This window comes from Eschrichtius robustus, chromosome 15 (genome assembly GCF_028021215.1).
Source record: "Eschrichtius robustus isolate mEscRob2 chromosome 15, mEscRob2.pri, whole genome shotgun sequence".
Lineage (NCBI taxonomy): Eukaryota > Metazoa > Chordata > Mammalia > Artiodactyla > Eschrichtiidae > Eschrichtius > Eschrichtius robustus.
In genome coordinates, this window is record NC_090838.1 from 26,035,220 (window position 1) to 26,059,807 (window position 24,588).

At 33.9% G+C, this 24,588-nt stretch overlaps 1 protein-coding gene across 1 annotated transcript in view; it reads left to right on the plus strand.

Moving 5' to 3' along the window:
* Window positions 1-15,626, plus strand: part of YIPF4 (Yip1 domain family member 4) — a 33,025-nt gene extending 17,399 nt beyond the window's left edge. The window contains exons 4-6 of the mRNA XM_068564934.1: window positions 1,815-1,892; window positions 4,870-4,983; window positions 14,965-15,626. Of these exons, the coding sequence (XP_068421035.1) occupies window positions 1,815-1,892; window positions 4,870-4,983; window positions 14,965-15,102 (330 nt within the window). The 3' untranslated portion in view covers window positions 15,103-15,626. The remainder of the gene's footprint in view (window positions 1-1,814; window positions 1,893-4,869; window positions 4,984-14,964) is intronic.
* The last annotated feature ends 8,962 nt before the right edge of the window (window positions 15,627-24,588 follow it).

The following is a 24,588-nucleotide window of genomic DNA, read 5'->3' on the forward strand; positions in this document are numbered from 1 at the left end:
AAGTATTCTGTTGCCAGTATAAGGACCATTGAAGAAGTTGAACGGGGGTTCTGGTCTCCTTCCCACCACCAACCCTTCATGTAGAACATCTGTGTATGAATTTTATCTATTTTATATAATCTTTCATTTGAACAAAGTGTTCTAAGGCTAAAAACAGAAGATTCTTATCTCCATAGAATGTTTCTTAATTTGAGTTTGTTTAATATTTTCTCATGACTGGATTGGGATCATACATTTTTGGCAAAAATACCACAGAAGTGACATTGTGCCCTTCTCTACATACTATCAGGCATTACATGGTACTAATATGTCATATTACTGGTACTATTAACATTGATCACTTGGTTAGGTGATGGGGTGGTATCTTCCACTGTAAAGTTGCTATTTTTCCCTTTTAATAAATATCTTGTGGAAGTACTTTGTGACTATGCAAATACCCTGTTTCTCATCAAACTTTAGCCCGCTAATTTTAGCATCTACTGATGGATCTTGCATGCAACAATTATTACTATATTGTTTACTGAATGATGATTTTCCTCATTCCTTCCACATGTATTTTTTTTTATAATTTTTTTTTTTCAAAGTTTTGTTGTTGTTGTTAATTATTTATTTATTTATTTATTTTTGGCTGTGTTGGGTCTTTGTTTCTGTGCGAGGGCTTTCTCTAGTTGCAGCGAGCGGGGGCCACTCTTCATAGCGGTGCGCGGACCTCTCACTGTTGCGGCCTGTCTTGTTGTGGAGCACAGGCTCCAGACGCGCAGGCTCAGTAGTTCTGGCTCACGGGCCCAGTTGCTCCGCGGCATGTGGGATCTTCCCAGACCAGAGCTTGAACCCGTGTCCCCTGCATTGGCAGGCAGATTCTCAACCACTGCGCCACCAGGGAAGCCCCCTTCCACATGTTTTTTTTTTTTTTTTCTTCCACATGTATTAATCGGTATTCTCTTTGGAACAGCTAGTCCTTCTTTGTCATTACTTAATCATTCATTTATTTTTATCAGTATGGACTCATGGATATTTATTTTATTTTCTGGGCTATAATCCAGTACTATCATTTATTGCTCAGATTGTTGCAGTTTTAGCCATTGGGAGCTCCTTCAGGTTAGCTTCTGTATCCTTTTGACATATCCCCATCTTTTTTTGAGTACTTCCTTTCTTTCTGACTCCACAGAGTGTTCTGGGCTCACCTTTTATTGTCCCTGTCCCAGCCCTGGAATCAATCATTTTTCTAGGGAGTCCTAGTGCCTTTTATTGGGGAATATTTAGAAACCAGGATCTGGGCAATAAGTGTGCTTATGTTGCTACTGGGTGTCATTATTTCTGGACCCCCGCCCCCCCCAAGCAGACAGAACTTGGAAATATATGCATGTATCATTACTATGTCAAGTCTCAGGAGTTAAAATTGTCTGAAGTATCATCCACATTCTATTACTTGGATAAATGTGTAATTAATGTAAATTTTAGAGACCTCTTGAGAAGACTGGTAACGTGTTTCACAGATGAATTTACCTTCCAAAATGCTATAAAGCAGGGGTTGGGAGTCAACAGTTTGGTCTTTCTTTGCAGTATTCTTTTATTATAGATCATAAAATACTAAGGTTTCCTTAGGCAATTAATCATTGCTAAATTTTCAATTTGGATGTAAAATTATATTACACATTTATATTCTTATTAAGTTTTACCTGGGAACCCAAACTCTCTATGACCTGAAGTTGGGTATACCAAAGTATCTTATATGGTAGAGGATTGAGTTCGTGGGAAATTATCAGCTTATTTGGTACACAGATATTAATTGCATGAATTTTTTTTCTCTTAAGGTGGTCTCATGGATTATAACCATTTGGATATTTGGTTCATTAACAATTTTCTTACTGGCCAGAGTTCTTGGTGGAGAAGTAAGTGGTTAATTTTGAAAATAGCCTTTGTTTTTTATGGTAAGCTTTATTTTTGATAACTGCAGGTAGCATCAGTAGCTATGTTCATTGTAACTGCTTTTTGTCCCAGAATTGCTTTTAAGTTATGCTACTTCTTTTAAGGTGATGTAAATATTAGTATAAATGTTATGAGAAATAAAGAGGAAAGAAAAAAATCCAATTTCACTCATAAATAATTTATAGCTTTTTAGGGAAGCATGCAGTTTATTCTCTGTTACAGTAGTTCTCAAACTTTTTGATCTCAGGTCCCCAAAGAGATTTCTTTCTGTAGGTTGTATTTATCGATATTTACCATGTTAGAAATTAAAATAAAAATTTAAAATATATATTTATTCATTTAAAACTAAAAGTAAACCAAATACATTTTAACATAAAAAATACATTTTAATGAAAACTATTTTTCAAAACAAAGTGAGAAAAAGGCATTGTTTTACATTTTTGCAAGTAGCTTTAGTGTCTGGGTTAGTGGAAATTGTATTCTAATATCTGCTTTCTGCATTCAATTGTTATGATATATTTTGGTTAAAGTAAAAAATAAGGCCTCACACAGGTATATAATTTTAAAAGGAAGAGTATTTTAATACATTTTTTGGATGATTGTGATTATTCTACTCTGATACTGCATCAACACTCAACAAGTAATATTTTCTTAAAGGTTTGTTGTAGTGAGGAATCTCAAACCATATCAGTGAACTTTTTATACGCTGTATCATTGTAATTCACTTTGGATGGATCTTTTTACCCATGCACGATCAACTAAGAAAACATTAGTTCCCTGAGCTTTGCAGATCTTCCAAATGTTGACTCATTTTATTATACAATATCAGAAAATCACATTCATTAATATCACCACATATTTCATCAGAAAAATCTGTATTGGAAAACTATCAAGATAACAGTGTTGGATACAAGTTTTCCAAAATTCTACTTTTTGCTTGAGAGAGAGAACTTTGTAATTTGGAAGAAATACTGTCAGTTGTTTTCCTTGAAATAATAGGCTCACTTCATTGATTTTCATTCATGTTGCCTGTCAGTACCTAACTCTGAATAATCATAGTTTGTCTTTCAGTTGTTCTTTCAAGTAAAAATGGTATTCTATGGATAAAGCATCTAATTCAGCTCTTCACTCACACAGTTGTACAAATGCTCTTCCTTGGGATAACCATTGAATCAAGATACAGAAGAAATGCTTTCTGTGTACTTCTCATTTTGTTACACAGAATATTAAAAAGACATATTCAAAGGTTGAGGCTTAATAAAATTAATCATTTTAACTGCTTCATTAAGGACATTCTTAAGTGAAACTGGCTTTTTTTCTTCTTTTCCTGTGAGTGTGGGGTAGTAAAGAACACAGTAACTACTAGTATGTTTCATGCCACCTTGATTTGTGCTAAAGCAGCATGTTTTACCCATTGCTTTTGTTCTATTAGTACCAATATCAACCCAATTAAAAAGGCAAATAATGTTTTATTACTATTATAAAAAATAGTTTTGTGGGTTTTTTTAAAAGTTTTATTTATTTTATTTTTTTTCCGTGCCTTGCGGCATGTGGGATCTTAATTCCCCAACCAGGGAGTGAACCTGTGCCCCCTGCAGTGGAAGCGTGGAGTCTTAACCACTGGACCGCCAGGGAAGTCCCCTATTACAAAAAATAGTTTTGACGTTCCAGTCTTTTAGAAGAGTCTCTGGGACCCCCAGAGGTCCATGGGCCACACCTTGAGAATCACTGCTCCATTAAATTAGACTTTATGAATTACTATAAACCTAGGAATTCCAGCACTCTGGAATTCAGCTCTCTGTGGAGAGAGTGAAGCACAAGGGATGCCAGGCGGAGTTACTATATCATGTGGGTGCTGACTCATATCAGGCTTACTCTATGAACACTGAATGTTAAATGCAGAACTCTTGAGCCTTTTCCTCATACTTGGTGGAAAGGTCTCCACCAAGCTCTTGTTCTTCTGCTTTCCAGTTTCCAAAATTAAGTTGCTCTTGTCCTGTCTTCTAATCTCCTGTTTATGCCTCTTATAAAAAGGAGTTTCCTTTTTTCCTTCCCTTTTAATGGAGTTTCAGGAAGGAATGATATTAGATATATGCACTCAATCCATCATCTTAACTTAAAACTCTTGAATAAATGAGAGTAACATTTATCTATGTAACTTTTTCACTCTGCTTATGAAAACTTAAAATAATTCTAACAGGGACATTTGTTTGCATATTATTTCTTACATTCTAGATAAAACCTCATATAATTTTTATGTGAAAAAAGGTATCACTAAATGTTTTGGTAATTTAGGAGTGTTGATAGAGAAGTTAAAATACCTAGATCTTAATTTGAGCTCTTACCAACTAGCTTTGCTTTCCTGAACAAAGCTCTTTGTCTCTCTGGAATCACTTTCTTCATAATGGGGACAGTAATACCACATAGGGTTGTTAGTGCCTTTGATCTTCACAATATGTGAAGCTCTATCACGGAGTGTGGCACACAGTAGCCACTAAAAAATATTTTTCTCTTCAGTCCTCCTACCTCTCTCCCTTCCCTTCTAGTCTGTATTTGTCACATCTAGCTTCTCTAGACTTGAATTTTTCATCAAAATAAGATGGTTGTGGTTCCTTTAAATAATCCTCCTACAACAAGGGAAATAGTGACTAAGAGATATACTCAAGGTTATTGGATATATAAGTCTGAAGCTCAAAAGAGAGAGGGCAGGAAATGTAGATTTGGGTATCATCATAATTGATAATTGAAATCATGGTGGGTTGTTGACATTGTCCACGAATATAAGAGACTATATGATAATTTGAAATATAATGGGTATGATACTTTTTTCTTAATTCTCACATTTATGTAAGTACAACAAAGTATATATGATGTTTAATAGTGGTTAAAATAAGTATCTTGATTTCTGTGATATTTATTTAACATTTTGGAAATTCACAGGTTGCATATGGCCAAGTTCTTGGAGTTATAGGATATTCATTACTTCCTCTCATTGTAATAGCCCCTATACTTTTGGTGGTTGGATCATTTGAAGTGGTGTCTACACTTATAAAAGTAAGTAGTGTGTTATAAAAAGTAGTTTACTGTTTCCCAGTAAAAAAAAAAAAGTATACAGTTGTCCCTCCATATCCATGGGAGATTCGTTCCAGGCCCCCCCGCAGACATGAAAATCTGCAGATGCTCAAGTTCCCTATACAAAATGGTGTAGTATTTACATGTAATCTGTGCACATCCTTCCATCTACTTTAAATCATCTCTAGATTACTTACAATACCTAATACAATGTAAATGCTGTGTAAATAGTTGTCTGTAGTGCAGCAAGTTCAAGTTTGGCTTTTTGGAACTTTCTGGAATTTTTTCTTCCCCCCAAATATTTTCGATCCACAGTTGGTTGAATCCGTGGATGCAGAACCCACAGGTAATAAGAGCTGACTGTACTAGTTCTCTGGCTAAGAATCTTGTAATCTATAACTTTATCAAACAGTTGGTAGTATTTTGGAACAGTGACCTTACTCAATAATTATACCAGTTGTATTTCTTTTATTTTCCCCTTTTAATTGCCATAAATTATAATGTATGTCTAGGGTGGAATAAAGAACAAAGAGCAAATCGGACCTTGGGGTATTACACTCAGAGAATTTTTTTATTTAATGTTAAAATTTTCTTCTAGTTCATCTGACTTAGATTTTGTGGGAGGTATTTATTTAAAATTCCACTGGCTCAAAAGGACATGTGTACCCCAATGTTCATTGCAGCACTATTTACAATAGCCAGAACATGGAAACAACCTAAATGTCCAACGACAGATGAATGGATAAAGAAGATGTGGTACATATATACAATGGAATATTACTCAGCCATAAAAAGGAATGAAATTGGGTCATTTGTAGAGATGTGGATGGACGTAGAGTCTGTCATACAGAGTGGAGTAAGCCAGAAAGAGAAAAAAAATATCATATATTAACGCATATATGTGGAATCTAGAAAAATGGTACAGATGAACCTATTTGCAGGGCAGGAATAGAGGTGTAGATGTAGAAAATGGACATGTGGACACAGGTAGGGAAGGGGAGGGTTGGACGAATTGGGAGATTAAGATTGATATACGTACACTACCATGTGTAAAATAGATAGCGGGAACATTCTATAAAGCACAGGAAGCTCAGCTTGATGCTCTGTGATGACCTAGATGGGTGGGATTGGGAAGGGGGGTGGGAGGGAGGTCCAAGAGGGAGGGGATATAGGTATACATATAACTGATTCACTTCATTGTACAGCAGAAACTAACACAACATTGTAAAGCAATTATACTCCAATAAAAAAAAAACCTCGCTAAAAATAAATAAAATTCCACTGGGACTGGACATTTATTTAATAATTGTCACTCATATTTGAATAGTAAGTTCTTTATCAAATATGATATATATGGTTCTAATAAATTGGCTTTTCTATGTTGCAGAGATCAGGACTTCTTTGTGCTGTGTTAAGCTTATATTAACATATGTACCCACTTTAAACATTTACTGATAATATTAAATATTAATAATGAGTAGTGATTGAACTTAAATTTTGGGATTTATTAATTTTGAACAACTTTTGGAAATAAATGACTGCTCTAACACATGTATGTATATTACACAGTGAATGTAATGTTTTTTCTTTATGGAAAATAGAACTTGGACTTAAATACTTAAGTTTTTAAGTAGAGTAACTTTTATGGGTTTTGGTTTTACTTAAAGTTTATTACTAATTCCAATATAAAAGAAATTATTCCTTTTAGAATTGAGTAACTACAGACTAATACTGACATTATATAAGCCTTGGGTATTGAGAAGAGTTGGATTTTGGAACCAATCGGTTCTGGATTCAGATTCTGGTTCTGCCACTTACTTGCTGTTTGCCTTGGGGAGATATCTTTTCATACCCTCCTATGCAAAATGGGAGTCTTAACTAATTTTTAGGGTTTGTTATGAAGATTTTAAAGTATAAATAATGTCTAGTATAGTGCTTGACAGAATAGGCAGAGTGGTAGCTGTTATTATTATAAATGTTAAACAAATATTTTGAGAACATCTCTGTATGTTTGAACTGTTTGAACACTTAAGAGACCAAGGAGAAGAGCTTTCTTTCCTCTAATCCTAAATTTTTTTTTAATTGTCATTATTAGCACTTAGTTTAAAAGTCTTGCAGTGCAAGAGCTAGCCCCATGCTGGCATTTAATTATCTAGCCTTAGTGAACATACCACTTTACTGAATCATTCAGGATCACTGCTTGTGTGTTGTTTTACTTGGGTTAAAGCCTGTTTGAATGCTTCTGAGACTACTTCCCAAATTGCTAAAACTGTCCTCTGGTTATTTTCAGTCATTGAGTTCAACTGAAAATTGGTCTTAATGTTCTTTATGCAACATGTGTATGTATTATTATAAAATGGAAGAATCTTTTTTATATCATTAAAAGTTTAGGATACAATTCTTTTTAAACTTTAGATTTTCTTCCCCACATTTCTTTCCCTAATCACTTAATCTTCTGTGTATAGCGATCTGTTTTACATGTTTCTTGTTTTAGTCCAAAGTTTGCTGAGAAATAATGTTGCAAAACTCTCATCACTTAACTCTAGCGTTAGAATACAGTTTAATCTACAAGCACTAATTTTTTTAACATTAAGTCTCTGTAACTCTTACCAATCTTTAACCATTTATTTACAAAAAAATTTAATCATGCCATACAAATGCAATTTGATTATAATTTTACTTCATTTATTTCCCTATACTTTTTTTTTTTCACACACACGCACTGTATTTTATTTTTACAAGAGATAAATAGACTGACACCAAGCATTGTACATGGATGACCACAACAAAAGCAACAATGATTGCAATTACCAAACATGAAACACACTCATACTATGTCATAATATTGACATTCAGTCCAGTAATCCTCCACTGTAACAGCTCCTTTACTTTGCAGTGAAAATTGATTTGTATATTCTTTGCCTCTGAGTCCTTGTGGGATTTTTTTTTTTTAATTCAGACAGAAAGTCACAAAAATTATACTCATCCTCATCAGTTCACTCAGTCCCATGTAATTAATTTTTTTTCCATCTTGATCTTTTGTTAGCACTTTTATGAGTTCATCAGTTTTTCATTAGAGTTCTGAAAATGCTTATTCATTCAGTTCAGCAGTACAATCAGTTACCAGAAACCTGTACTTGTCAGAGTCTTTTCCATGAATTTCTTGAAGATGAAACCCTTTTATAGGAACATATTTGCAAAATCATCAGAGTACACCCAGAACTGTCTGTAAATGACAAAAGACTTAAAAATGACCACGGTTAAAGATTTGATGAAAGTTCATAATAATGCAGTTGACAAGAAAATTAGTTATTTCTGAGATACACATTTTAAAGTAATAACTAGGATTATGACTTATAACATTATACCAGAACATATAAGATTTTTAGAAATTTCATGTAATGTCTGAAACATTTATATTAACATATTTCCATACATATTTCCATACAAATACAAATATAAGATTTTTAGAAATTTCATGTAATGTCTGAAACATTTATATTAACATATTTCCATACATATTTCCATACAAATACAAATATAAGATTTTTAGAAATTTCATGTAATGTCTGAAACATTTATATTAACATATTTCCATACAAATAACCCAATGAAAGTTTAGTATTAGTTGTTTTGTTTGTTGTTTTATGCTGCAGGTTCTTATTAGGCATCAATTTTATACACATCAGTGTATACATGTCAATCCCAATCGCCCAATTCAGCACACCACCATCCCCACCCCACCGCAGTTTTCCCCCCGTGGTGTCCATATGTCCATTCTCTACATCTGTGTCTCAACTTCTGCCCTGCAAACTGGCTCATCTGTACCATTTTTCTAGGTTCCACATACATGCATTAATATACGATATTTGTTTTTCTCTTTCTGACTTACTTCACTCTGTATGACAGTCTCTAGATCCATCCACTTCTCAACAAATGACTCAATTTCGTTCCTTTTTATGGCTGAGTAATATTCCATTGTATATATGTACCACAACTTCTTTATCCATTCGTCTGTTGATGGGCATTTAGGTTGCTTCCATGACCTGGCTATTGTAAATAGTGCTGCAATGAACATTCGGGTGCATGTGTCTTTTTGAATTATGGTTTTCTCTGGGTATATGCCCAGTAGTGGGATTGCTGGGTCATATGGTAATTCTATTTTTAGTTTTTTAAGGAACCTCCATATTGTTCTCCATACTGGCTGTATCAATTTACATTCCCACCAACAGTGCAAGAGGTTTCCCTTTTCTCCACACCCTCTCCAGCATTTGTTGTTTGTAGATTTTCTGATGATGCCCATTCTAACAGGAGTGAGGTGATACCTCATTGTAGTTTTGATTTGCATTTCTCTAATAATTAGTGATGTTGAGCATCTTTTCATGTGCTTCGTGGCCGTCTGTATGTCTTCTTTGGAGAAATGTCTATTTAGGTCTTCTGCCCATTTTTGGATTGGGGTGTTTGTTTCTTTAATATTGAGCTGAATGAGCTGTTTATATATTTTGGAGATTAATCCTTTGTCCGTTGATTCATTTGCAAATATTTTCTCCCATTCTGAGGGTTGTCTTTTCGTCTTGTTTATGGTTTCCTTTGCTGTGCAAAAGCTTTGAAGTTTCATTAGGTCCCACTTGTTTATTTTTGGTTTTATTTCCATTACTCTAGGAGGTGGATCAAAAAAGATCTTGCTGTGATTTATGTCAAAGAGTGTTCTTCCTATGTTTTCCTCTAAGAGTTTTATAGTGTCCAGTCTTATATTTAGGTCTCTAATCCATTTTGAGTTTATTTTTGTGTATGGTCTTAGGGAGTATTCTAATTTCATTCTTTTACATGTAGCTGTCCAGTTTTCCCAGCACCACTTATTGAAGAGACTGTCTTTTCTCCATTGTATATCTTTGCCTCCTTTGTCATAGATTAGTTGACCATAGGTGCGTGGGTTAATCTCTGGGCTTTCTATCTTGTTCCATTGATCTATGTTTCTGTTTTTGTGCCAGTACCATATTGTCTTGATTACTGTAGCTTTGTAGTATAGTCTGAAGTCAGGGAGTCTGATTCCTCCAGCTCCATTTTTTTCCCTCAAGACTGCTTTGGCTATTCGGGGTCTTTTGTGTCTCCATACAAATTTTAAGATGATTTGTTCTAGCTCCGTAAAAAATGCCATTGGTAATTTGATAGGGATTGCATTGAATCTGTAGATTGCTTTGGGTAGTATACTCATTTTCACAATGTTGATTCTTCCAATCCAAGAACATGGTATATCTCTCCATCTGTTGGTATCATCTTTAATTTCTTTCATCAGTGTCTTATAGTTTTCTGCATACAGGTCTTTTGTCTCCCTAGGTAGGTTTATTCCTAGGTATTTTATTCTTTTTGTTGCAATGGTAAATGGGAGTGTTTCCATAATTTCTCTTTCAGATTTTTCATCATTACTGTATAGGAATGCAAGAGATTTCTGTGCATTAATTTTGTATCCTGCCACTTTACCATATTCATTAATTAGCTCTAGCAGTTTTCTGGTGGCAGTTTTAGGATTCTCTATGTATAGTATCATGTCATCCACAAACAGTGACAGCTTTACTTCTTCTTTTCCAATTTGTATTCCTTTTATTTCTTTTTCTTCTCTGATTGGCGTGGCTAGGACTTCCAATACTATCTTGAATAATAGTGGTGAGAGTGGACATCCTTGTCTCGTTCCTGATCTTAGAGGAAATGCTTTCAGTTTTTCACCATTGAGAATGATGTTTGCTGTGGGTTTGTCATATATGGCCTTTATTATGTTGAGGTAGGTTCCCTCTATGCCCACTTTCTGGAGAGTTTTTATCATGAATGGGTGTTGAATTTTGTCAAAAGCTTTTTCTGCATCTATTGAGATGATCATATGGTTTTTCTTCTTCAATTTGTTAATATGGTGTATCACATTGATTGATTTGCATATATTGAAGAATCCTTGCATCCCTGGGATAAATCCCACTTGATCGTGGTGTATGATCCTTTTAATGTGTTGTTGGATTCTGTTTGCTAGTATTTTGTTGAGGATTTTGGCATCTGTATTCATCAGTGATATTGGTCTGTAATTTTCTTTCTTTGTAGTGTCTTTGTCTGGTTTTGGTATCAGGGTGATGGTGGCCTCAGAATGAGTTTGGGAGTGTTCCTTCCTCTGCAATTCTTTGGAAGAGTTTGAGAAGGATGGGTGTTAGCTCTTCTCTAAATGTTTGATAGAATTCACCTGTGAAGCCATCTGGTCCTGGACTTTTGTTTGTTGGAAGATTTTTAATCACAGTTTCAATTTCATTCCTTGTGATTGGTCTGTTCATATTTTCTGTTTCTTCCTGGTTCAGTCTTGGAAGGTTATACCTTTCTAAGAATTTGTCCATTTCTTCCAGGTTGTCCATTTTATTGGCATAAAGTTGCTTGTAGTAGTCTCTTAGGATGCTTTGTATTTCTGCGGTGTCTGTTGTAACTTCTCCTTTTTCATTTCTGATTTTATTGATTTGAGTCCTCTCCCTCTTTTTCTTGATGAGTCTGGCTAATGGCTTATCGATTTTGTTTATCTTCTCAAAGAACCAGCTTTTAGTTTTATTGATCTTTGCTATTGTTTTCTTTGTTTCTATTTCATTTATTTCTGCTCTGATCTTTATGATTTCTTTCCTTCTGCTAACTTTGGGTTTTGTTTGTTCTTCTTTCTCTAGTTTCTTTAGGTGTAAGTTTAGATTGTTTATTTGAGGTTTTTCTTGTTTCTTTAGGTAGGCTTGTATAGCTATAAACTTCCCTCTTAGAACCGCTTTTGCTGCATCCCATAGGTTTTGGGTCGTCGTGTTTTCATTGTCATTTGTCTCTAGGTATTTTTTTATTTCCTCTTTGATTTCTTCAGTGATCTCTTGGTTATTTAGTAACGTATTGTTTAGCCTCCATGTGTTTGTCTTTTTTACGTTTTTTTCCCTGTAATTCATTTGTAATCTCATAGCGTTGTGGTCAGAAAAGATGCTTGATATGATTTCAATTTTCTTAAATTTACTGAGGCTTGATTTGTGACCCAAGATGTGATCTATCCTGGAGAATGTTCCGTGCGCACTTGAGAAGAACGTGTAATCTGCTGTTTTTGGATGGAATGACCTATATATATCAATTAAATCTATCTGGTCTATTGTGTCATTTAAAGCTTCTGTTTCCTTATTTATTTTCATTTTGGATGATCTGTCCATTGGTGTAAGTGAGGTGTTAAAGTCCCCCACTATTATTGTGTTACTGTCGATTTCCTCTTTTATGGCTGTTAGCAGTTGCCTTATGTATTGAGGTGCTCCTATGTTGGGTGCATATATATTTATAATTGTTATATCTTCTTCTTGGATTGATCCCTTGATCATTATGTAGTGTCCTTCCTTGTCTCTTGTAACATTCCTTATTTTAAAGTCTATTTTATCTGATATGAGTATAGCTACTCCAGCTTTCTTTTGATTTCCATTTGCATGGAATATCTTTTTCCATCCCCTCACTTTCAGTCTGTATGTGTCCCTAGGTCTGAAGTGGGTCTCTTGTAGACAGCATATATATGGGTCTTGTTTTTGTATCCATTCAGCCAGTCTATGCCTTTTGGTTGGGGCATTTAATCCATTCACGTTTAAGGTAATTATCGATATGTATGTTCCTATGACCATTTTCTAAATTTTTTTGGGTTTGTTTTTGTAGGTCCTTTTCTTCTCTTGTGTTTCCCACTTAGAGAAGTTCCTTTAGCATTTGTTGTAGAGCTGGTTTGGTGGTGCTGAAATCTCTCAGCTTTTGCTTGTCTGTAAAGCTTTTGATTTCTCCATCAAATCTAAATGAGATCCTTGCCGGGTAGAGTAATCTTGGTTGTAGGTTCTTCCCTTTCATCACTTTAAGTATATCATGCCACTCCCTTCTGGCTTGCAGAGTTTCTGCTGAGAAATCAGCTGTTAACCTTATGGGAGTTCCCTTGTATGTTATTTGTCGTTTTTCCCTTGCTGCTTTCAATAATTTTTCTTTGTCTTTAATTTTTGCCACTTTGATTACTATGTGTCTCGGCGTGTTTCTCCTTGGGTTTATCCTGTATGGGACTCTCTGCGCTTCCTGGACTTGGGTGGCTATTTCCTTTCTCATGTTAGGGAAGTTTTCGACTATAATCTCTTCAAATATTTTCTCTGGTCCTTTCTCTCTCTCTTCTCCTTCTGGGACCCCTATAATGCGAATGTTGTTGCGTTTAATGTTGTCCCAGAGGTCTCTTAGGCTGTCTTCATTTCTTTTCATTCTTTTTTCTTTAGTCTGTTCCGCAGCAGTGAATTCCACCATTCTGTCTTCCAGGTCACTTATCCGTTCTTCTGCCTCAGTTATTCTGCTATTGATTCCTTCTAGTGTAGTTTTCATTTCAGTTATTGTATTGGTCATCTCTGTTTGTTTGTTCTTTAATTCTTGTAGGTCTTTGTTAATCATTTCTTGCATCTTCTCAATCTTTGCCTCCATTCTTATTCCGAGGTCCTGGATCATCTTCACTATCATTATTCTGAATTCTTCTTCTGGAAGGTTGCCTATCTCCACTTCATTTAGTTGTTTTTCTGGGGTTTTTTCTTGTTCCTTCATCTGGTACATAGCCCTCTGCCTTTTCATCTTGTCTGTCTTTCTGTAACTGTGGTTTTTGGTCCACAGGCTGCAGGATTGTAGTTTTTCTTGCTTCTGCTGTCTGCCCTCCTCCCTATACTTTTTTGTAGGTTTAAAATATCTTGCAGGTTTTTTTGTATGTTTTTAGTTTAAAAAGCACAATATAAAATTGGACCATCTCAAATACATTTTCAGTCAGTCTGCCAGCATTTATTTTTTACCTCTGTACCAGTGGTTCTCAACTGATGGCGATTTTGCCCCCCAAGGACATTTGGCAATGTCTGGAGACATTTTTGGGTATCACAAATGGGGAGGGCTGGGATGGCACTAGTATATAGTGACTAGAAGCCAGGGATACTGCTAAACATCCTACAGTGCACAGGACAACTTACCACAACAATTATCCAGCTCAAAAATTTGATTAGTGCATGGTTGAGAAACCCTGGTCTGTGCCAGGTCTGTTTCTGTCATAGTTTCCCTGATTCCTACCGTTATAGTTCTTCCTTTCATTTTATTCTGTAAAGTGCCTTCAGTGACTATATTGGTAAGTATTATATAAATTTCTAGTTGAAATAATTTAAAATTAAGCACGTGCATAATCAGAAAACTCTCTTCCATTATGGTTTACCATGGGATATTGAATATAGTTCCCTGTGCTATACATTAGGACATCAACTATGCTTCAATTTAAAAAAAAAAGCAAACAAAAATTTTTTATTATGAAAAATTTTCAAACATTAAAAAAAAAAGAAAACTCAACCAAAATGTTATGGTTTTCCTCCTTTCCATTTAACACTATACTTCTACCTAGTCCTGGGAAAATGATTTGATACTTAATAAATGTTGTGTAAAATTTTCACTTAATATGTTTTTCTACTTCTTGGAGAAAAAAAAAGGAAAAATTTCTACTTTGTAAAGATCAATTAGTTTTCTTTCAGGAAACAAATATCTTTCAGCTGCTTACCCCTATAATAGTTTTTCCGAAAGTTGCCTTATCTTAAGTCACCAGGGACACTTGTTAAAAAGTCTGATAATTAGACCCTTCTTCCCTTAGAGATTCTGATTCAGTAGAACTAGAATGAATCCCAGGATTCTGTTTTTTAATAGGCACCCAAGGTGATTCTTATGATTAGACACGTTTGATAACAAAAGACTTCATTTGCAGAAGTCAGGGAGCAGAGCAAGGATGAATATTCCTAACAAGTTTTAAACATTCTCAATAAGTTTTACTGCTTCTACAATTGGTTGTTAGGGTTGTTTTAAGAAAATACTGTAAATGTTATTTTTATGATACCCAAAATGTTAATTAACTTGCTAATATGCTGCCTTTTGTCTTTTTTGTTTGTTTTTTTAAAGCTCTTTGGTGTGTTTTGGGCTGCCTACAGTGCTGCTTCATTGTTAGTGGGTGAAGAATTCAAGACCAAAAAGCCTCTCCTGATTTATCCAATCTTTTTATTATACATTTATTTTTTGTCCTTATATACTGGGGTGTGATCTAAGTCATATATGAGTAGAAAAAGACAATGTTACCTTTCTGTGTAGGCTGGGAATTCTTGCTTGAGGGGATTGAAAAAAACGTATTGCTGGTAAAATTTTACATGTTCCAGATGTAAAGGCAGTCTAAGGTCTTTTTAAAACAATATTTTTTTTGTATTTAATTAAGCAATTGCAGTTACCTGAATATTTTTGGTCAGAATTCTGAATTCTGTTTGATTCATCATAGTCCAGTGAATAAAATATAAAAGCATTGTGTTTTTAAGATTGTATCAATATTCACCTAAAAACTTGTGCCAAAAGCACCTGGAATGGTAATTATATTTCACTTGAAGGGTAAATATGACAGCATCCTGATAATCCAAAAGTACAATGTTTTTCTTTAAAGGGTTTTCTCCTGCATTGCAGATCCTGTAGATATATATTTATATTTATATATATATTTATGAAGTAATTCTTATTATTCACAAAATGTATTTCTGAATAACCAAAAAATTAAGATATTTTAAATCTGATGCTTAAACTTTATTTAATTTGGCCATTAATCTTTTTATTTATAAATTTAATTTTGCTTTTAAATTGTATATAATTTTAAAAATCTCATACATGCTTCAGTCAGTATGTCCTTGTTAAGAATTCTTAATAATAACAGTTGAAACTAATTATAACAGTTGCTGATGTAGATTTGGTTTGTTTGGGTGTGCTTTTAAAAACCACTTTTGAATGTCTAAACATTTGATTTAAAGTTTCTGTTTATCTTTCTGACCAAAAAAGCAAGAGGTATGATGGATATGGCATTCATTAAAATTGTCAATATGTAGAAAAACAGTAATATTTATAGCACCAGTAAATATTTTTAAGTGGTACTCCGAAGTCATAAAAGTTGCTGGAAAGAGACCATTAGAGTCTTGTGGTCCTGAACAATGTTATATGAAGTAGAAGAAAATAAAATGCTTCCCAGCTGTGTGTTTTGTTTTTATAACACCTTGTCCTGTATTACTTGATATTTTAACAAGTATCAGGTACTCTTTAACAAGAATACAATAATATTTGCAAAGGGAAGTATTAAGAAATTTTAACTAAAGAAATTTTTTTGGCAAATAATTTCATAGACTGTAGATGTACGTTTAATTAATCTTAGTTTGTACAGTAGATAAAATAATTTATATCGATAAAATAGCAAATGCCTGATAACCATTAGCATATTATTATATTATCCTTTCTGGTCTCAGCTGGAAGAGTTAACTGCTGTCTTCAATATGATAACATGGCCACCTCTTGGTATGTATTCCTTTAGCAACCTGATGTGTCAGGAAATATCCAGCAACTCTGAAGTAAGCCTACAAATTAGCAAAATATCAAGCCCATCTCTCTTCCTTTTCCCCTCTCCCCTCCCCCACCTAAAAAAGAAAAAAAAAAGCTTATTTTAAGCTGCAGGAAAAGTATGGAGCTACCTTTGGGCCAGAATAATGTGGAAAAATTACATAATGCTGATTATTTAAACAAGTTTAGGAAAACAGATTAGAAGCAACAGAAGGATAGAACCTCTAGAACCTAAAATAATATGGAATAGTGAGGAAGGATCTACAGCTACAGAAGCAGCAACTGTAAAATGAACATTTGTCATACTTCAGGAGTTTCTGAGATCATTACTTTGTTATAGTAGATTATTATATTTGATGGTCATAGTGTTGACCCTGAAATCTTCCTCAGAAAGCTTAGGGGTCCATACCAGGCAGTAGAATTTTACTAAGCAATAAGTCAAGGCATTTTAGGACCAACTCCATCAAAAAGATGGTTTAAAAATTTTTTAAGCTATCATTTCTTTAAGATGTGAATAAAAAGTTCACTTATATGAATCACGTTTATTCCTGATGATGTAAGATAAAATGAGATATTTGTGTTCTAAAAAAATATTTAAAAGTAACAGCATTTAATCTTGGGACCTGTCCAATTTAGGATATATATAAATACAATTTATAATGTTTCAAGCTCAGCCAATGTCTTCATGTGCTAATGAGCAAAGCAGTTAAAACAGATTGTTAGTTTGAAAACATGACTTGTAAATGTGTGCAAGATACAGTACTGCTACAGCTAATAATGGTAAGCTGACTACAATGTCCTCTCCTTGAATTTATATATAATAATATTTTATGTCATATTGATTTTAAATCATGATTTCCAACCTAATTATTAGTTCATTAGTATTTTTAAAACAGAATTACCCAGATAGCCTCTTCTAGGTGTCTGTGTGTGCGTATACATGTTTTAAGTGTTTTCAGTTGTAGTAATCCTGATGAATGTTAATCCTCAAAAAAAAAAAAGAAAAGAATTATGAGACATTTACTTCTGTTTTAAATTGATTACAAAATAACTGAAATTTTGAATATAAATCAAAGTCTATATATAATTTTCTTTGTATTAAAATACAGTTTAGGGAGATTTGTAAAGTTTTATGAATCATTACTAAACCTGCTAATTTCTAAGGTCTATAAGACAGTTTTATATATATCTCTTTCCAAAAATTCCCCAAATATTAATATATTAATATTCTAAATTAGTGAAAATTTGCATTGACTTAAAATGTGAGGTAGATATTTTTGTTTAAATATTGTTTAAAATTTAGTTCATTTAAAAAATTCTGATGTAATAAAACATTGAACAAAATAATGCTTCTACAAACAAATAAAAACAATATTTTTCATATTCAACAGAACAGTATTTTAAAATGATTGTTATTTATTTATCTTTTACATTTTCAGCAGTGCATATTTTAGCTAGTGTTAGGCTTCAGGAAATTGTGACACGTTTGTTAAGTTTTGTTAAAATGTCTTACTTCCATACATTTTTTTTTTGGTAATTGAACAAATTGGTTTTCTTGTTTTGTTCTTTGCAGCAGAGGAGAACAACACACATCATGGGGAACCATAGGGTGTCTCAGAGTGTTTAAAAGGCCCTATTACAGGATTTAGGCTTGTGTTAATACAATTCATGGCAGTCTGAAATAAGTCTTAATAGAGCCAAAAATCACTCTCAGGTATTCTCTTCTCTGAAATTTTAGTCACATAAACAATATAAGTGTTTTATTATCCTCTTTCATAAAAGGTTTCTTTAACTGAACCCTTGTACCTAGTACTACATTTTGATTTCCTTTTAGAAACTGAATCACAAGTACTCTATTCCTCATTTGTTTTAATCTCCTGACAGTACTGTGTGTGTTTGAGAATCTGTTGTCACTTTTCAAATAAATTCCAAAATATGATTTTTGACATTAGTAAAGACTAAACATTCTTATATCTTTGCACTAGATATCATTATATTTTCTGAAGAAAGTCTGCTTGTGAATACATTTTCTTTATAACTTTCTTCCTGTACAGTTTCTTTATAACAATTTTAGACCCTACTGTGTCTTATGGGGTATAGTGGTCTGAAGAGAAATGGTTAAGAGAATATTTATTCCCTGTGCAAAGCATATATTATTGAAGCTTAGGGTTAGGTTGCTCATTTGAAATTCTTTTGATATGCTGAGGTTGCAGTTTGGAGGTTAATTTAAGGAAAGAATATCAGGATGATTAAGATGGCATTAGTAAAATAATTTCCTATTTTACATTTTGTATTAGTAGTAACCCTGGTTTCAACTTTTCTGATTTTCAGCAAGATATCCACAAGTTTTTACTTTGAAGATATTTAATTTGCAATTTGCAAGTGCTTGGAAAGAATTCCTGAAACAGCCCTTCTGAACAGTTCAATGATATACTAAAGCTGTCACTGAGATTTAAGTTAGATATTAATATGAAAAAAATTTTAATGAAATATTTTGAATTTACTTGTAATTAGAGTATATGAAGGTTATTAATACCTATGGGGTGGGGAAAGTACGCTTTCCTACCTGTAATAATTTTGTTAAATTAACACTTGGAATATAAGTAAATTAGATTTATCAAGAATAGAAACCTTAGTTTTTCTATAGTAGTTGCCACTGAGCCATTTTTATTAAAAATCAAACAAGCAAAAAAAGCTTACCAAAGTACTTATACAGGATCAAATGAAATTACACAGAATGGCTGGTTATGGGAGAAATTTGTCATCTGGTAATAAAGAGAAAAAGCTAGTATAAAAGTAGATTGATGCTATTCACAAATAAGTGCTCACTGATGAAGATAAATGATTGAAATTCTACATTTTTCTTGGTTTTATAGTGATTTTTCTTTTGTGGAATTAATCAGTTGCTATGTAAATATCACTTATATTGTGTGCACCATTTGATAATGAAACAACCCATGTGTTTTGTAATCCTTATGCTGAATTACACTCCATGATAATTTAGTGTCTCCATAGAAAACAGTGAAAATATTCTTGTTGATGATGATGGGCCTAGGCGCTAAGTCCCTCATACTCCTTTGCTAAATGGGACTTAGGAAACTCGTTAGCCTAATACAAATTTATTTTCCAAGGATGGTACTGGTGGTGGCCCCAAGAATGAAACGTTCAGAAGAAACAGCATTCGAATTAGGTAACTTGAATGTGAAGAGATAGTAGATATTCATCAGCTATTAATTGACCCCTTTCTATGTGCCAGGTGCTACATTAGGTGCAGGAATACAATGACGTGCAACAAAGACCACACATGCACCCTAATGAGCCAGTATTTTTTGAAAGATAGACAATTAGTTTAACAAAGTGTAAAACAATTGCAACAAATGGAGAAAGGCCTGTGGTGGCAAGAGAGTGTGTAACAGAGGAATTAGACAAGAATAGCCTTCCTGAGGCAATGATGCTTAAGCTGAAATCCTTAGGGATAAGTAAAAGTTAACTAAGCAGAGAAGGGAGGGAAGACTGTTACAGACAGAGGTAATAGGTGAGTAGAAGGAAATGAAAACTCGTTTGGCTGAAGTTTAGTCGTTTGTGAAATCGAGCAGGTATATTGGTACCACACCATACCTGACATTCTAAGCCATGTTTTCTTTGTCAGAGCTTTTGATTAGAAATACGGTATCTGAAACATGTGCTTTTAAAACTAAGGCCAAGGTCTACAATTCTACTCTTGATATATCCCCAACAGAAATGCATGTACATATGCCACAAAAGACATGTGCAGAGTAACATGAAAAATTGGACATAGCATATCCATCAACATAAAATGGTACAATTACATAGTGGAATCTTATGCAATGAAAATGAATAGAGTCATGTGCAAGAAAGTCACCACCAAAAAGTCTTAATGCTTACCCCTAAAGGGGAGGGAGAAGGGTTGTATTTGGAAAGACTCTTGAGGGACTTTAATGGGTGGTTTTTTTGTTTTTTAAGAATTTTTTTTAATTAATTAATTTATTTATTTATTTATTTTTGGCTGTGTTGGGTCTTTGTTTCTGTGTGAGGGCTTTCTCTAGTTGCGGCAAGTGGGGGCCACTCTTCATCGTGGTGCGCGGGCCTCTCACTATCGCGGCCTCTCTTGTTGCGGAGCACAGGCTCCAGACGCACAGGCTCAGTAGTTGTGGCTCACGGGCCTAGTTGCTCCACGGCATGTGGGATCTTCCCAGACCAGGGCTCGAACCCGTGTCCCCTGCATTGGCAGGCAGATTCTCAACCACTGCGCCACCAGGGAAGCCCTAATGGGTGGTTTTTAATGATTTATTAAGCTGCATGTTTCATGTACTTTTCTGTATGTGTGTTACAGTGCGTCCTTACATTGTTATAATTGTTTTAACGTAAATTACCACTTTGCATTTTACTCTTTTTCATGTATTATTATGCCATAGCCATCTTCATGTTATACAGACTTCATAACCATTTCTTCAGAGAAATCTTCCCTTAATCTGTCCAACCATGTGCCCCAGTTAATCTCTATTACATCATGGCTTATTTCATTTGTAGTACTACTACTCTTGGTGTCTAGGTGTTGTTTTTGTTTTTTAATTCCTCCACTATAGTGTAAGCTCTCTTGGGGCAGGGACATTTTCTGACACGTTCATCAGTGTATCCTCAGTACTTTTGTTGAATGAATACATGAACCTGGTCATTGAATCCCGAAATCAAATTCGGATCCAGTGAATTTCAAAACCAATAGCTTAATTATAGTCTTTCATAGATTGTTAAAGTTAGGCAAAACTCTAGAGATCACTAATGAGTGTAATCATACGTCATTATACAGATGAGGAAACTAAAGCCTAAGGAAGGCTTGTCTAAAGTAACACTGTTGACCAGCAAAGTTGGAATAAGAGCTTATGTCTTCAAACCTTAAGTCTAGTGCTCTTTCCATTACAACGTGGAACAACAGTGTTGCCAGTTAAGAGAGCAACATAGATAGTTGCCTTCTACTGTAATCCATCATATAGATAATTGAAACACCCTCTCTTTCTCTTTCCTTTTTGATCTTTTCCATTCCACTTTTAAAAATCCACTATTAGCTCTAGGCTTACAAGTGCTACACATTAATATTAAATAATTAAGGTTCAAAGGGCTGTTGTGAGGTTTAAGCGATCTAGTTAATATAAAGCATATAGAATCATCCTAGTATTCAGTAAATAGTAGCTATTAAACTGAAGTCATTTACATCAATGAAACGAGGGTTTCCAGAAACATACTCAATTGTATATAGGAAGTTAGTATGTGATAGAGGTAGCATGCCAAATTGGTATAAAAAGATGGATTATTAAATAAGTGAGATATTGCATCAATAGGAATGTATTTGTTTGCAAGAAACAACCCTATGATCAATGGCTTCAGTAAATAGTTTATTTTTCTCATAAGTAATCCAAGGGTGTATAATACAGAACTAATATGGCAGCTTAATGTCATCAAGGACTCAGGCTCCTTTTATCTTTTCACTCTGCCATTTTTGGTGAGTGGCTTTCATCCTTGTCTCAAGATAGCTGCTTCACCTCTAGGTATTACATCTAGATTCCAAGCAGGAAGAAAGGTGAAGGTCAAATGGAGCATGTCAGTCAAAATTGCCTTTATTTAAAAATCTGTCTGGAAGCCACATTCAGTGACTTCCACTTATATCTCAGGACAGAGCTGAATCACTTGGCCACCCCTTGCTGCAAGAGAGTCTGGGAAAGTATTTTAAGCTGGGCACAGTTACTGCCCTAAACAAAGTCACATTCTGTTAGTAAGGAAGAATGGATGCCAGGTAGGTGACTAGCAGTGTATAACAAAAACATTATAGGCCACTTAGAAAAATACAAGGCTAGATCTGTACTTCTTATGCCAAAGTAAATTACAGATATATCAAGTATTTTAAAAACAAAGAAAAAACCAGGAATTAGTTTTTCATATACTCTTTGAGAAGGTAAGGCTTTCAAAGCATGACATAAAATACAAAAGCCAAAAAAGAGATTAAGAAACTTGACTACATATCATTTAAAACAATTCTATAGGAAAAAGATAAACTACAAATTGGAGGGAAATATTTGTAAGACATGTAGACAAAAGGCTAATTTCCTTAATATAAAAAGAACATTTACAAATTAGTAATTTTAAATGGGCAAAGGATATACATGGGCAATCGTATAGTATATAATATATAATAGTAGAAGTATAAATTGATAATTTAAAATGGACAAGGAATATAGATGAGCAACTCAAGAGGGGAGAAATGATAAAGACCAACATATGTATGTACAGGTGCACAAATTCATTCATGGTTAAATACAGTTTAGACAACAACAACATTGGCCTCTCAGTTTGCCAAAACTTTAAAAGATTGATAATATCCAGTGTTAATTGGGATTATGAGCAGATCTGATATTTAGCTGATAGACACCAGCATGGCTGTCTCAGTTAAAATACTGACGTTTGTACCAGTGGTAAATAGTATTACTGTAACTGTCATAGCACTAAAATAAATAGATTGTTTAAATTCTGATATAAGTTCATTAGTTCTTCTGTGACAGCCATTGATAACGGACCTTTTGTTGTAATGACATTGAGAAATATTTGCAACATCTGTTAGCTTGGCCTGTGTAAATTATGGTAAATAATAGTAAATAATGTCACTGCCTTGTGCATTACCTATGAATCATTCCATGTTCTAACAGTTGCTACTGCTCCTAAATAGTTTAATTTTTTATTTGGTTTTACTGTTTTAGTGCATTGTAATTCTTAGGTGAAAAGTAAATAGTGGTTTAATATTTTAAAATAGAAGAATTTATAACAATAATGAACAGCCCAAAACTGTTTGGCACTATCTGCTATCTGTCAGTGTTGAACATATGCATAGCTTTTGACCCAGCAGTTTCATATGTTCACCAACGCGTGAATTCACTGTGCAATGGAACTTGCTGCAGTGATGCGAATGCTCTATTCTGTGCTGTCCATACAGTAGCTACTAGCCACGTAACTACTGAGCACTTGAAATGTGGTTAGTGCAACTGAGGAACTGATTTTCAATTTAATTTTATTCAAACTTAAAGAGCTACATTTGGCTAGTAGCTACCGTATTGGTCAGAGCAGTGAGTGTTCATAGCAGTGCCATTAGTAATATCCAAACCTGGAAACAACCCAAATGGACAAATTATGGTGTTGTCACACAATAGACTACAATAAGATTGAAAGATGTATAACTACGTGTAAGATTACGGATGATCTCAAAAACCTAATGTTGAGCAAAAGAAACCAGACACAAAAAAATACGTACTTTATGATTCTATTTATGTAATGTACAAAAACAGGCTGTTGGTTACTCTTGAGTGGGAAGGAAATAACTGAGAGAAGGTATGGGGATTGGGGCTTCTGGGATGTTGGTATGTTCTGTTTGTTTATCTGGGTGCTAATCATATGGGCGTGTTCAGTTTATGAAAATGTATCAAGCTATACAATTGTAACATGTACACCTTTCTGTAAAGGTATTGTGTTTGAGTTAAAAGTTGTAAATTGGAGAGAGAAAAAAACACCCAGAATGAGTGTTAGCAAAGTGTTGTTAAGCTTCTTAACATTCCTTTTAAATGCTTTAAATATTTATATTCTAAAACGCTGGAAGAACATGATAATGAACTATAGCTTGGAACATTTCTTAAAACGTCCTGAAATGTCTTTTGATATTCTGTAAGAATTAATATAAAATAAAACAAATGATTTTCATTTCTGAAATGAAAACATGACATTGCAAGTGACATGAATGTTGAATGCAAACACTGTTCAAAATGGTAGTGTTGAAAGTGCTAAACTAATATTTCATCCAAAAAGCCATCATGTTCACTTAAAGCTCATGGTTCAAACAAAGATTTGCAATCATCAGTGAGAAAAGAAAAGGATAATCATAAATCATTTTCAACAATAAAGAATTTGAAATAATGACTTCTAAGAATTTCACCTAAGAGTTTCAACTGATCAAACAAAAAATATTTTAAAATACCATTCAAACTGTTAACACCATCTACTATGTTGTTAATGTTAAGTACAATCAAAGATCTTTAGGCATGAAACGTTTAACACAACATTAATACAGACTTATTGCAATTTAGATTTATGGTCTTGTAAAACATA